Genomic DNA, 13,986 nt, shown 5'->3' with positions numbered 1-13,986 from the left:
AGAGTCTGCGGCGGCATGGAGGCAGATCTGTCAGGAGCGGGGGAGGCCTGCAGTAAGGTAAGGGCCTTGTTTGGCAAACTTCCTTTTGTTTTTACCCCCCTCCTCCCCCCCCCCCCCTCCCCGGGATGATTGGGTACCCCCCACGCACACACAGCCCCCCTCTCCCCCCCCCCCCCCCCAGGCCCACAGCTGGAGCTTGCACAGTGGCACAGGGGGGGAGGCGTTGCTGTTACAGACGCATGAACGCGTGTATCTCCTTGTCCCCAGATGGGCCCACAGGAGGAGGATAGAGGGGAGAAAGAAGCTCCTTGTGAGCAGAAAAAGAAGTGTGCCACTTGTAGGAAGAAACTGGCGAGCTCCTGGAGGAAGCAGCTCTGCCAGGGGTGCATAGACAAGCTCATCAAGAAGGAGTCTGGATCTCTTTTTAAAGACTTCCTACAGAATATGACGCAAGAGATGTCCAAGACATTTCAAAGCTTCAGAGAACAGAAGCCGGGACCGGCCCAGGATGAGCCCCAACCGGGTACTTCTGGCACCCAAGGGGGGAAAAAGAGGAAGCTGGTAGTGCCGGTAAGGGACTGGGAGGACGAACAGTCGGACACCTCAGACTCGGAGGAGGGTGAGATTGAGGCTCAGGGCCCAAAGGCAGACAGGTTCCTTTTTCAGGTGGAAGACACGGAGGACCTGTTAAAGGTGATCTATGAGACCCTGGATCTGGAGGAAGAACAGCAGGACCTTTCCCTCCACGACCAACTGTACGCAGGGCTACAGGCAAAAAGCAGCCGTACATTCCCAGTACACCCTGCCCTATGGTCCACGATCAGGAGAGAATGGGAAGAACCAGAGAAGAAGGCTTTCCTTCCCAAGAACCTCAAGAGACGTTTCCCCTTTAAGGAGAAAGATGCCTCGGTTTGGGAGACTTGCCCAAAGCCAGACGCCCCTCTCTCGAGGATCTCGAAGGACACGGATCTGTCCTTTGAAGACGGTGGGTCCCTAAAAGACCCGATGGATCGGAAAGCGGACGCCTTCCTGAAGAGGGCATGGGAAGCGTCCGCAGTGAATTTTAAACCTGCAGTGGCAACGACCTGCGTGTCCAGAACCCTGGATGTGTGGTTGGGGCAGCTCCGTTCGCATCTGGAACAAGGCACTCCGGGGGAAGAGATTCTGAAGTCCCTTCCGGTGCTGGAGAAAGCGGTAGCCTTCATCGCGGACGCATCAGCAGAGACCATCAGACTCTCTGCTAGATCTACAGCGCTCATAAACACGGCAAGGAGGGCTATCTGGCTGAAATCGTGGCAGGGGGATCTGGCCTCCAAATCTAAACTCTGTGGCCTGCCGTTTGAAGGTAAACTCCTTTTCGGCCCGGAGCTGAATTCAGTCCTGGAAAGGTCGGCCGACAGGAAAAAGAGCTTCCCGGTCCCCAGCAGGCAGGTTGGACGGAAGGGGTTTCGCCCATCCAGGCGATACGCGTCAAGGGAAGCTAGGTTATCTGCCAGTTGAGAGAAGAGGAAAGGGGAAGTGGATTCTTCTCCCATTTTTTTCTAAGGAAAAAACCGTCAGGTACTTACAGGATGATATTGAATCTGCGGAAGGTGAACGAGTTCGTGAGGCCCAGCAAATTCCGTATGGAATCCATATACACGGTGAAGGAACTCCTTTCACCTGGGGTGTTCATGGCCTCGATAGATCTGCAAGACACATACCTACATGTCCCGATAAGAGAAGATTCCAGGAGATTCCTGAGGTTTGCGCTGGAAGGAGAAAAGGGTCCGGTGCTATTTCAGTTCAACACACTCCCCTTCGGCCTGTCGTCGGCCCCGAGGATATTCACCAAGATTTTAGCGGAGCCTTTAAGAGTTTTGAGACTGGAAGGGATAAACATTATCCCCTATTTGGACGACCTGCTTGTATTTGCGGACACAGAGGGAGGCCTGAGATCGCACATCGAACGTACGATATCTTTTCTGGAAAGTCTGGGGTGGCTTATCAACAAGGAGAAGTCACAGCTAACCCCCTCCAAGAGGATTACGTACTTGGGGTACGTCCTGGACTCCGCACAGGCCCGATCGTACCTAACATCAGAAAAAGCCCTCAACCTGCGGCAGGACACAAGGGCCCTCCGGAGGATGTCGACCTGCACGGTCAGGACCGCGATGAGAATAATCGGGCGGATGACAGCGGCAATTCCAGGGGTGCAATGGGCGCAACTTCACTCCAGGGTGCTGCAAAATCACACCCTTTCCCACTGGGACGGCAGCCGAGCAGGTCTGAGTTCCAGGATCCGCATCACGCACGAAGTGAAGGAATCGCTAAGGTGGTGGGGAAGCAGCCTCACCTTGGAACGAGGAAGAAGTTGGAGGCTGGCCAACCCACTGCGGATCACCACGGATGCAAGCATGACTGGTTGGGGCGCCCATATGGAAGACGGCCTGGCCCAGGGCACGTGGAGTGCAGTAGACTCCAGCAGGTCGTCAAATTACAGGGAGCTGCTGGCAGTTTTCAAGGCACTTACGACCTTTCAGGAAAGGATAAGGGGGAGAGGTGTCCAGATTCTCTCCGACAATACCACTGCAGTGGCGTATTTGAACAGGCAGGGAGGCACAAGGTCCCCAAGGCTGATGGATTTGGCCGGATCCCTCCTGAGCTGGGCGGAGGAAAACCTGGAGTTCATCACGGCAGTACATCTGAAAGGGGACCTGAACCAGTTGGCGGATCAACTGAGCCGAAGAGAGGTCATCCAGACAGAATGGTGCCTCAGCCAGTCAGCGTTCGATCAGATTTGCGCCAGGTGGGGCTCCCCCTCTATCGATCTATTTGCCAACGGCCAGAACACAAAGCGGGAAAGGTACTTCTGCCTGCAGAAAGACCCCAAAAGCGAGGGGATAGATGCGCTAGCCCAGCAGTGGGAAGGAGACCTCCTTTATGCCTTCCCCCCATTCAGACTACTGCCGAAGGTGATTCAGAAGATCCGGGTGTCTCAGGCCAAAGTTATTCTGATCGCGCCATTCTGGCCCAAGAGATCTTGGTTCTCCCGGCTGAAGGAGCTCAGTTTAGCAGACCCTTGGATGATACCACCCACGCGCGATTTACTCAACCAAGGGAGGGTGATGCATCCTCATCCAGAAAGGCTGTCCTTAGCGGCGTGGCTTCTGAGCGGGACAGGCTAGCGGAAAAGGGGCTCTCGGCAAGAGTGGTCGCTACCCTTTTGGATGGCCGGAAGAGGTCGACGAACGCCTTGTACGACAAGGTCTGGAAGAAGTTTTCCGCCTGGAAGGTCAGAAACGAAGCACCGGGCACGCCCATTTTGCATACAGTTCTTGAATTCCTTCAAGCCGGGGCGGATAAGAGTCTGGCCGCCAATACCCTCAAAGTACAGGTAGCGGCTCTGTCGAACTTTCTCGAGCTGAGGTTGGCGGCAGACCCATTAGTAATCAGATTCCTGAGGGCTATCTCCAGGCGCCGTGCCCCGTCCTTGCCAAAACTTCCATCATGGGACCTGGGCACAGTCCTGAAGAGCTTTCAGCGGGGGCCTTTCGAACCGCTGGATGAATGTTCGCTCAGATCTTTGACTCTTAAAACCATCCTCCTCACGGCACTAGTTTCTGCCCGCAGGGTCAGCGAGTTGCATGCCCTTTCAGTGATCGAGCCGTACTGCACCATCTTATTGGATAGAATCATCCTCCGCACGGACGCGGCCTTCCTACCTAAGGTCGCGTCACACTTCCATAGATCTCAGGAAATAGTGATACCTTCCCTGGAGGCCGATCCGGGCAGCGCGGAGGACTGTAGCAGGTTAGACGTAAGACGGTGTTTGATCACGTACATCGAACGCACAAAGACATGGAGACGCTCGTCCCGGCTTTTCGTCCTATTCCAGGGACCAAGGAAGGGGGACGGTGCCTCCAAGGGCACCATCGCCAGATGGATCAGAGAGGCAGTTTCGGAAGGTTACAAGTCGGCAGGCCTGTCACCACCGCCCGGCCTAAAAGCCCACTCCACAAGGGCCACTGCGGCCTCCTGGGCGGAAAAAGGGGGGGCCTCCCCCGGACAGATCTGCAGAGCCGCGACGTGGTCCAGTTTCGCCACCTTCACTAAACATTACAGGCTGGATCTGATCGGCAGCAAGGACCAGGCATTTGGCAGGAAGGTCCTACAAGCAGGGTGCCCGCCCTAATGTACGTATTTCTGTTCTACTCCTCTCAAGTGAGCTGTCCTAGAAGATGACTCGGGAAAACGCAGTTATTTACCTGTTAACTGTATTTCCAGGAATCTTCTAGGACAGCGTAACTCCCCCCCCGATTACTGTTTGATCACACGATTATGTGCAGGTATGTTGCGAACCTATGGGGGATATCTTTATTACTGGTTTTCTTCTTTGTTTTTCTCCTAGGCCTTCGGTCATATTCTTATACTGGGGGCCAATGGGAGAGAGGACGCCTATAAAGGGGAAAAAAAGGTGGAGCGGGTGTTTCCTGGGAGGAGCCCTATCTCTCAAGTGAGCTGTCCTAGAAGATTCCTGGAAATACAGTTAACAGGTAAATAACTGCGTTTTTTATTTTACTGGACATATTTTATATCAAAAGGAAAAAAAAGTTTTTTTTTTTCCAAAATTGTGGGCATTTTTTTGTTCATAGCGCAAACAAATAAAAACGCACATGTGATCAAATACCACCGAAAGAAAGTTCTATTTGTGGGGGAAAAAAGGACATTGAATTTATGTACACCATTGCATGACCGCGCAATTGTGAGTTAAATTAACGCAGCGCTGTATCGCAAAAAATGGCCTGGTCAGGAAGGGGGGTAAATCCTTTGGAGAGCAAATGGTTAAAGGAAAGATTTGTGGACTCCGTGTATGTGCAGTATTAATTTGACCATTACAGCTCCTAATGCAGGCCATAGATGGGGAGAAAAACTGCAGATTTTTCTTTTAAAAAACGAAAAATCGGTTGTTCAAGTGGCCGACGTTACCATCAATGGTAAAAAAAAATCGGCCGATTTTCTACCCGTCTAGAGCCGGCAAAAAGTGTCCCTGCAGAGAGCTCTGCTATTTCTTTGACAGTTCTCTGACAGTTCCTTGACATTTATAGAAGTTGCAACAATGTATCTATTTGTTTCCATTTAGGATACAGATGTTTTTATTCGGAAACAAATAGATACAATGTTTCAACCGCTGTAAATGTCAAGGAACTGTCAGAGAACTGTCAGAAATAGCGGAGCTCTCTGCAGAGACACTTTTTGCTGGACTGGAATTCTTCTTATTTTCATCCTACTTCTTCTTATTCTTATTCTTATTCTTCTTCTTCATCCTCATCCTCTTCTTCTTCTTCTTCATCCTCATCCTCTTCTTCTTCTTCATCCTCATCCTCTTCTTCATCTTCATCCTCATCCTCTTCTTCATCTTCATCCTCATCCTCTTCTTCATCCCCATCCTCTTCTTCTTCATACTCATCCTCTTCTTCTTCTTCTTCTTCATCCTCCTCCTCCTCCTTCTTCCTCATCCTCTTCTTCATCATCATCCTCATCCTCTTCATCCTCATCTTCTTCTTCCTCATCCTCTTCTTCTTCTTCCTCATCCTCTTCTTCTTCTTCATCCTCATCTTCTTCTTCTTTTTCTTCATCCTCATCCTCTTCTTCATCATCATCCTCCTCCTCTTCTTCTTCTTCATCCTCATCCTCTTCTTCTTCTTCTTCCTCATCCTCTTCTTCTTCTTCCTCATCCTCTTCTTCTTCTTCCTCCTCCTCCTCCTCCTCCTCCTCCTTCTTCTTCTTCTTCTTCTTCTTCTTCCTCTTCTTCCCCTTCCCCTTCCTCTTCCTCTTCCTCTTCCTCCTCTTCTTCTTCTTCATCCTCTTCTTCTTCTTCATCCTCTTCTTCTTCTTCATCCTCTTCTTCTTCTTCTTCCTCTTCTTCTTCTTCATCCTCTTCCTCTTCTTTTTCTTCTTTTTGTCTTCCTCTTGCAGGTCACTGCTCATGCGCAGATTTTTTATCGGTAAAAAATCGGCCGATTTGCCCACTAATTGCCGATCGGCAAAATCGGCCGATTTTGTTTCCAACTTTACCGAAAAACAAAAACGGCCAAAATACCGAAAAACGGCCGACCAAATCGCCCACTAACGATCCGAAAATCGGCCGATTTTATTTTCGGCCGAAAAATCGGCCGATTTTCGACCCGTCTATGGCCTGCATAACTCTCAGATGCGTCAGGCTTGTTTTAAAGGTATGTTCAAGCCAGCGGGCATGTATCACGGATCAATGTGTTGTTACCATACACTGCACTGTTTATTTGTTTTTTTCCCCTCCTTTAATACCACAATTGCATTTCAGTCAGCTTTTGACAACAGCCCATTGCAACATGCTGCTACATGTGTTTTGCTGTGTAACATGTAGACATGTTGCACTTGTATGCAGCATACAGTAACGCACATGTATGATGTAAACAGGACACATGGGAACAATTATTTTTCATGTGTCCCTGTGTTAAACCCGCATTGATAACGCACCCAGTGTGAACAAGCCACTAAGTTATAAGTACTTGATGACTGGTTTGTTTAAAGGTTGGGGCAAGGATGAGCTAAGGGTTTTTGGGACACTAGTCCAATCCTACCTGATTTATCTTGTAAGGAAACACTGAACACTCAGTTCAATCAGCCAATAATCTGAGGGGCGGAGGCATACCCCCACACCACATTTGCACGTATACATGCGACTGCGCAGTGTGCACTGTGACTGCTGCTTATGATTGGCTGTCCACAGTGACAGCTTCCTGGAGGGATCGTTCAGGCAGGTCCAAACACACCTGATCTCATCCACAATTGTGAATATGTGTTACATTATCAGTAGTGTTGTTCATAAAAATATGCAAAACATTCTGGACAGTTACTGTTACTTTGAGTATAGTGAAAAATTTTTTTTTTTTTTCTTTTAATCTTGTAAAAAATTACCAGTGTGTTGCCTATGTAATCCAGTCATGTAAGAAATCAGACATGATTTGTAGCACAGATACTTGCAGTCTGAAATTTTGGAAGAGGAAAATTTTGGAAAATCTGGACAAGGATCAAGGGTATGGTTTACAGTATTCAGTAATAATTATCTGCATTTGTTTCTCTTTGGTTTGCAGAATAGTGACAAAGTAAAGGAAGATGTCAAGAAGAGACGGTCAGATCAGTCTGATGTACCCACAAGCTTACGACAGGAGGTGGAATTCTTGTATAAGCTTACCATGCCAGAAGATTTCTATACGTTCTGGACGTTTTGCACAGAGATTGACCCAAAGACACCCTCTGGTAATAACAGGCTCTGTTTTTTATTTTGCCTTGTTTGAAAAGGTGAAATCCACCTAATTTAAGTATAATAAATATTTACTCACTTCTGTACCTTCAGTTCTGCAGTCCGGTTTTCTGTTTATTCAGGGTTTATTATAAACATAAATGTCAAAGAGAAGGCACATGCAGAATAATAAATAGTCTTTTACAGCTAAAGCAGTTGCACACTACAATGCAATAACTATCGGTGTTGCTTTTTAAATTTTGTAATATCTTAAGCTATCCATAAGACAGAGAAAGCGAACAAGTAAAAATGTTTGTTTTGGTATGCTTGTGTGGAAGACATCACCAGAGTGAAGAAATATAGCTATTTGTTAGGAAAAGTGTGGTTATTTTATAGGACCAATATAGCATATTTGTAGACTGTGTTTGAACAGGCCTTTTTATAGAGGAGATCAGTAAAGAATGATAGACTAGCAACAAAAGGTAGTCCTTTGATATTGGACCTGCACATGTATAAAGGGTGTGTAACCATCCCGCCTCTCTGACTCAGCCAGTAATTGCTTTCTATGAATAGCTGAGCCCCGCTCAGACGGATCTGATTGAGTTCCGAGTATGAGACAGGAAGATCTCGTCTTGCACCCAGAACACAGTGCTGTGTGTAGCCTCAGCTGCATACAGTACATCCAGCGGCCTCACATGTTAGTAAGAGACATAGTTCGTTTCGGCCAGCTTGGCCCAAACAAACTATGTAAAGTACCAACAGCTGGAGATCAGCTTTAAGAGATCTTGTGCTAAGGGCAAGTATATCTCTAAATATAGTCAGGAGTCCAGTGAGATTGCATCTAAATGTGGAGTTGGGGAAACTTATTTAATTTGAATTCTCAAAAGAGAAATATGTTAACCTGAATTTAGGACCTTTTCTTCTGAAGATGCTAGTAACCTAGATATTCTGCTTTCAGGTGGACAAGTACAGAGCTAAGAAATTCCAACATTTTTCTGATACCCCTATAGAGTATTGAAGTCATAAACAGCTGGAAAACTTAGCATTTTCAGAACAAGGACAGCATTGGTAGCCTATTTCTCTAGTAGTATGTAAGACGATTAGCATATTTCTTTCCCAATATAAAGGTAGAAATCACAAATTGCGTCAGTGCAATGTTTCAAGGCCACATGGGATCTCTTCATCATCCTTGTGATGTGCTGGCGACCTACAGTCAGGTCCATAAATATTGGGACATCAACACAATTCTAACATTTTCGGCTCTATACACCACCACAATGGATTTGAAATGAAACGAACAAGCTGTGCTTTAACTGCAGACTGTCAGCTTTAATTTGAGGGTATTTACATCCAAATCAGGTGAACGGTGTAGGAATTACAACAGTTTGCATATGTGCCTCCCACTTGTTAAGGGACCAAAAGTAATAGGACAGAATAATAATCATAAATCAAACTTTCACTTTTTAATACTTGGTTGCAAATCCTTTGCAATCATTTACAGCCTGAAGTCTGGAACGCATAGACATCACCAGATGCTGGGTTTCATCCCTGGTGATACTCTGCCAGGCCTCTACTGCAACTGTCTTCAGTTCCCGCTTGTTCTTAGGGCATTTTCCCTTCAGTTTTGTCTTCAGCAAGTGAAATGCATGCTCAATCGGATTCAGGTCAGGTGATTGACTTGGCCATTGCATAACATTCCACTTCTTTTCCTTAAAAAACTCTTTGTTTGCTTTTGCAGTATGCTTTGGGTCATTGTCCATATGTACTGTGAAGCGGCGTCCAATGAGTTGTGAAGCATTTGGCTGAATATGAGCAGATAATATTGCCCGAAACACTTCAGAATTCATCCTGCTGCTTTTGTCAGCAGTCACATCATCAATAAATACAAGAGAACCAGTTCCACTGGCAGCCATATATGCCCACGCCATGACACTACCACCACCATGCTTCACTGATGAGGTGGTATGCTTAGGATCATGAGCAGTTCCTTTCCTTCTCCATACTCTTCTCTTCCCATCACTCTGGTACAAGTTGATCTTGGTCTCATCTGTCCATAGGATGTTGTTCCAGAACTGTGAAGGCTTTTTTAGATGTCGTTTGGCAAACTCTAATCTGGCCTTCCTATTTTTGAGGCTCACCAATGGTTTCCATCTTGTGGTGAACCCTCTGTATTCACTCTGGTGAAGTCTTCTCTTGATTGTTGACTTTGACACACATACACCTACCTCCTGGAGAGTGTTCTTGATCTGGCCAACTGTTGTGAAGGGTGTTTCTTCACCAGGGAAAGAATTCTTCGGTCATCCGCCACAGTTGTTTTCCGTGGCCTTCCGGGTCTTTTGGTGTTGCTGAGCTCACCGGTGCGTTCCTTCTTTTTAAGAATGTTCCAAACAGTTGTTTTGGCCACGCCTAATGTTTTTGCTATCTCTCTGATGGGTTTGTTTTGTTTTTTCAGCCTAATGATGGCTTGCTTCACTGATAGTGACAGCTCTTTGAATCTCATCTTGAGAGTTGACAGCAACAGATTCCAAATGCAAATAGCACACTTGAAATGGACTCTGGACCTTTTATCTGCTCATTGTAATTAGGATAATGAGGGAATAACACACACCTGGCCATGGAACATCTGAGAAGCAAATTGTCCCATTACGTTTGTTCCCTTAACAAGTGGGAGGCACATATGCAAACTGTTGTAATTCCTACACCGTTCACCTGATTTGGATGTAAATACCCTCAAATTAAAGCTGACAGTCTGCAGTTAAAGCACATCTTGTTCGTTTCATTTCAAATCCATTGTGGTGGTGAAGAGAGCCAAAAATGTTAGAATTGTGTCGATGTCCCAATATTTATGGACCTGACTGTATGTTGTTGTTTAGGTGGTGTGTTAAAACACGCGTGCATTCGGTGCTATAGATCAGTTTTTGCAAATAAATCTTTCGTCATAAATGTAGGCCAAAATGTATTTTACTACATTTCATTGGTTAAAAAAACCCAAAACAAATCGGTGTATATTATTTAGTCTGTGTAAGTTATAAGTTAGTCTACAAAGTGTGTGTGTGTGTAAATTGATCAGTCCTGACGGTACCGATGGTGTGTGTGTTTTTTTTTGTTTTTTTACATACTTTCAGCAGTGCAGTACAACGTTGGGGATACTGGTTGGTGACAGTATGAATTAAAATAAATACATTTTTCAAAATTTTTTTTTTTTTTTATTCACTTAAGCAGATTGTATGTGGTATTTAGGTCATCTGACACATTTTTCCCAAATATCGCATGCAATACTGAAAACGTCAATTCACTATCACCTTCTGTGGTATATGCCTCAAAAAGCAAAACCGCTCATTAACAGATTTCCCACCGCCCTATAGTACATCTACTGCTGCAGGGCTGCGCAAAATCATGTATGTGTGTTTATTTATATATATATATATATATATATATATATATACAGTCATGGCCGAAATTGTTGGCACCCTTGATATTTTTCCTGAAAATCAAGTATTTCACACAAAAAAGGTATTGCATTAACACATGTTTTGCTATACACATGTTTATTCCCTTTGTATGTATTGGAACAAATATAAAACAGAGGCAGAAAAGCAAATATGACATAATGTCACACAAAACCCCAAAAATGGGCTGGACAAAAGTATTGGCACCCTTAACTTAATATTTGGTTGCACACCCTTTGGAAAACATAACTGAAATCAGTCGCTTCCTATAACCATCAATAAGCTTCTGACACCTCTCACCCGGAATTTTGGACCACTCTTCCTTTGCAAACAGCTCCAGGTCTCTCTTATTGGAAGGACACCTTTTCCCAACAGCAATTTTAAGATCTCTCCACAGGTGTTCAATGGGATTTAGATCTGGGCTCATTGCTGGCCACTTCAGAACTCTCCAGCGCTTCTTTGCCATCCATTTCTGAGTGCTTTTTGACGTATGTTTGGGGTCATTGTCCTGCTGGAAGACCCAGGATCTTGGACGCAAACCCAGCTTTCTGACACTGGGCCCTACAGTGCGACCCAAAATCCTTTGGTAATCCTCAGATTTCATGATGCCTTGCACACAGTCAAGGCACCCAGTGCCAGAGGCAGCAAAACAACCCCAAAACATCATTGAACCTCCACCATATTTTACCGTAGGTACTGTGTTTTGTTCTTTGTAGGCCTCATTCCGTTTCGGTAAACAGTAGAATGATGTGCTTTACCGAAAAGCTCTATCTTGGTCTCATCTGTCCACAAGACGTTTTCCCAGAAGGCTTTTGGCTTACTCAAGTACATTTTGGCAAACTGTAGTCTTGCTTTTTTATGTCTCTGTGTCAGCAGTGGGGTCCTCCTGGGTCTCCTGCCATAGCGTTTCATTTCATTTAAATGTCGACGGATAGTTCGCGCTGACACTGATGCTCCCTGAGCCTGCAGGACAGCTTGAATGTCTTTGGAACATGTTTGGGGCTGCTTATCCACCATCCGGACTATTCTGCGTTGCAATCTTTCATCAATTTTCCTCATCCGTCCACGACCAGGGAGATTAGCTACAGTGCCATGGGTTGCAAACTTCTTGATAATGTTGCGCACTGTGGACAAAGGCAAATCTAGTTCTCTGGAGATGGACTTGTAACCTTGAGATTGTTGATATTTTGCCACAATTTTGGTTCTCAGGTCCTCAGACAGTTCTCGTCTCCTCTTTCTGTTGTCCATGCTTAGTGTGGCACAGACAGACACACAATGCAAAGGTTAAGTGAACGTCTCTCCTTTTTATCTGCTTTCAGGTGTGATTTCTATATTGCCCACACCTGTTACTTGCCCCAGGTGAGTTTACAGGAGCATCACATGCTTGTAACATTCTTATTTATCCGCAGTTGTGAAAGGGTGCCAATACTTTTGTCCAGCCCATTTTTGGAGGTTTGTGTGACATTATGTCGAATTTGCTTTCTTTCCTCCCTTTTTTTGTTTTGTCCCAATACACACAAAGGGAATAAACATGTGTATAGCAAAACATGTGTTAATGCAATACGTTTCGTGAGAAATACATGATTTCCTGGAGAAATATCAAGGGTGCCAACAATTTCGGCCATGACTGTATATATATATATATATATATATATATATATATATATATATAAAAAGTGATTTGCATTTCCGGGTAGGGATCATGCGCGCCGTCAATGGTGGTTAGCGATGTCAATCACCGGGTCCCATACGGAGTTTCCCTCTCTGGCACCCAGCGATCTTCGGGGAAAGCTGACAGGGAAGATACCTATATGTAAACAACACGGGTCTCTCTCCTGCCAGCAAGGACATGCTGCTTTTTACAAAGCGTCACGTTTCCATAGTAAAATACACACCGCACATTATGTAAAGCAGCACACAGTTAACCCGTTGATCGCCACAGATGTTAACCCCTTCCTTGCCCAGTGTCATTAGTACAGTGTCTGTGCTTTTTGATTGAAATGATCTCCAATCCCAAAGGATGCCAATTTTGGGGAATCGTGTCGGAGGGGTGTCTTTCTGTGACGTCAGCATGCATCAGCCGACGGACTGGCACCGTGGCTGACTTGTTTTTTCCACTGCTCTCTTTGTACTCAACCGAATGTAAGTGCATTATTTTAGCTACAATAAATTTCTACTTTTTAATGGGGTTGTACTATGACGTTTTTCTTGTCTAAACCCTTCCATATATTACTGCGGAGAGTGGTTTGAAGTGGGTAAACCGGTTCCTGGTGTGACAATGCAGTTATCTATCCATCCCCCCTGGATTTGCCAGTGAGAGAGTTTGGACACTATCCGCCCAAGAGATAGCTTAAGATCAATTTGGTTCAGTAAGAGGCTTGTCTGTTATTTCTAAGGAGCACCTTTTGAGCGCGGCAGCACTTTTTTGGAAGCCGAGTTCAGCACGCAGCACGGTTTCTTCACATTGGATTGGGGAAAAATAAAAATATACATATTGTGTGTGTGTGTGTGTATATATGTATGTATATGTTTTTGCACTGTATATCATTTATTTAATGGTGTATATTTTGTAGGTTTTTGTATTGTTATATGCACATTATTTGATAACATATGAATTCTAGTTTGCTCATAAATGTTCTCATATGGTTTATTTTTAAGTGAACAGCGCACTATTATATGTGTTGCAATTATTCATTCTGGTATTCAGGAAGGTAGTAGCAGCAGTTCACTTTACATTCATTCACATATTTTCATTTATTTATTTGGATTTCATCATGTGATATTGGGCTTAGCACAGGATGTTTTCTTTTTTCAAGTAATGCAAAGAAACCTAAATCTGCAATAACTAAAACAACCCCAATGATTCTTTTTTTTAAGTTTTGGACAGCGTGGAGATGGATTAGAACACCTGTTGGGCTTTTATTGCTGTCTGTGCCTTTAGAGAGATTCACCCACTTTTTGTTCTGTTTACCATTATCACTGAAAGTGAAAGTAAAAGAAATTTTGGGTTGTTCACAGAAAAATAAGGGGAAATCTTATAATGGGCACAGTGCTTCTGGTGACCGAGGGGACCCCAAGGGATTCCTGTTGTGGCTATGATACAGGAAATGTAGGTAAAATGGGACACGGTGAAAAAAATTAAGGATTATAACCTTCCCTTACTCTATCCAAAATGCAAAAAAATTGTTTGCCCATAGTTCTACTTTAAAGCAAATAGACTGTGCACTTTGCGAGTTTCACCAGAGCTTAGTAAAGGAGATAGAGCTTAACTTT

At 45.0% G+C, this 13,986-nt stretch overlaps 1 protein-coding gene across 2 annotated transcripts in view; it reads left to right on the top strand.

The window, feature by feature from the left end:
- HPF1 (histone PARylation factor 1) overlaps positions 1–13,986 on the top strand; it is a 38,350-nt gene that overhangs the window by 4,954 nt on the left and 19,410 nt on the right. For both annotated transcript variants that reach the window (XM_089684029.1, XM_089684028.1), the window contains exon 2: positions 7,116–7,281. In XM_089684029.1, coding sequence (XP_089540155.1) covers positions 7,116–7,281 — 166 coding nt within the window. The remainder of the gene's footprint in view (positions 1–7,115; positions 7,282–13,986) is intronic.

Source organism: Staurois parvus, unplaced genomic scaffold (assembly GCF_062004578.1).
Source record: "Staurois parvus isolate SC_StPar_1 unplaced genomic scaffold, SC_StPar_1.0 ptg000334l, whole genome shotgun sequence".
NCBI classification, from domain to species: domain Eukaryota; kingdom Metazoa; phylum Chordata; class Amphibia; order Anura; family Ranidae; genus Staurois; species Staurois parvus.
Note: the sequence above shows the minus strand (reverse complement) of the source record. Positions and strands in the feature narration are given on the sequence as shown.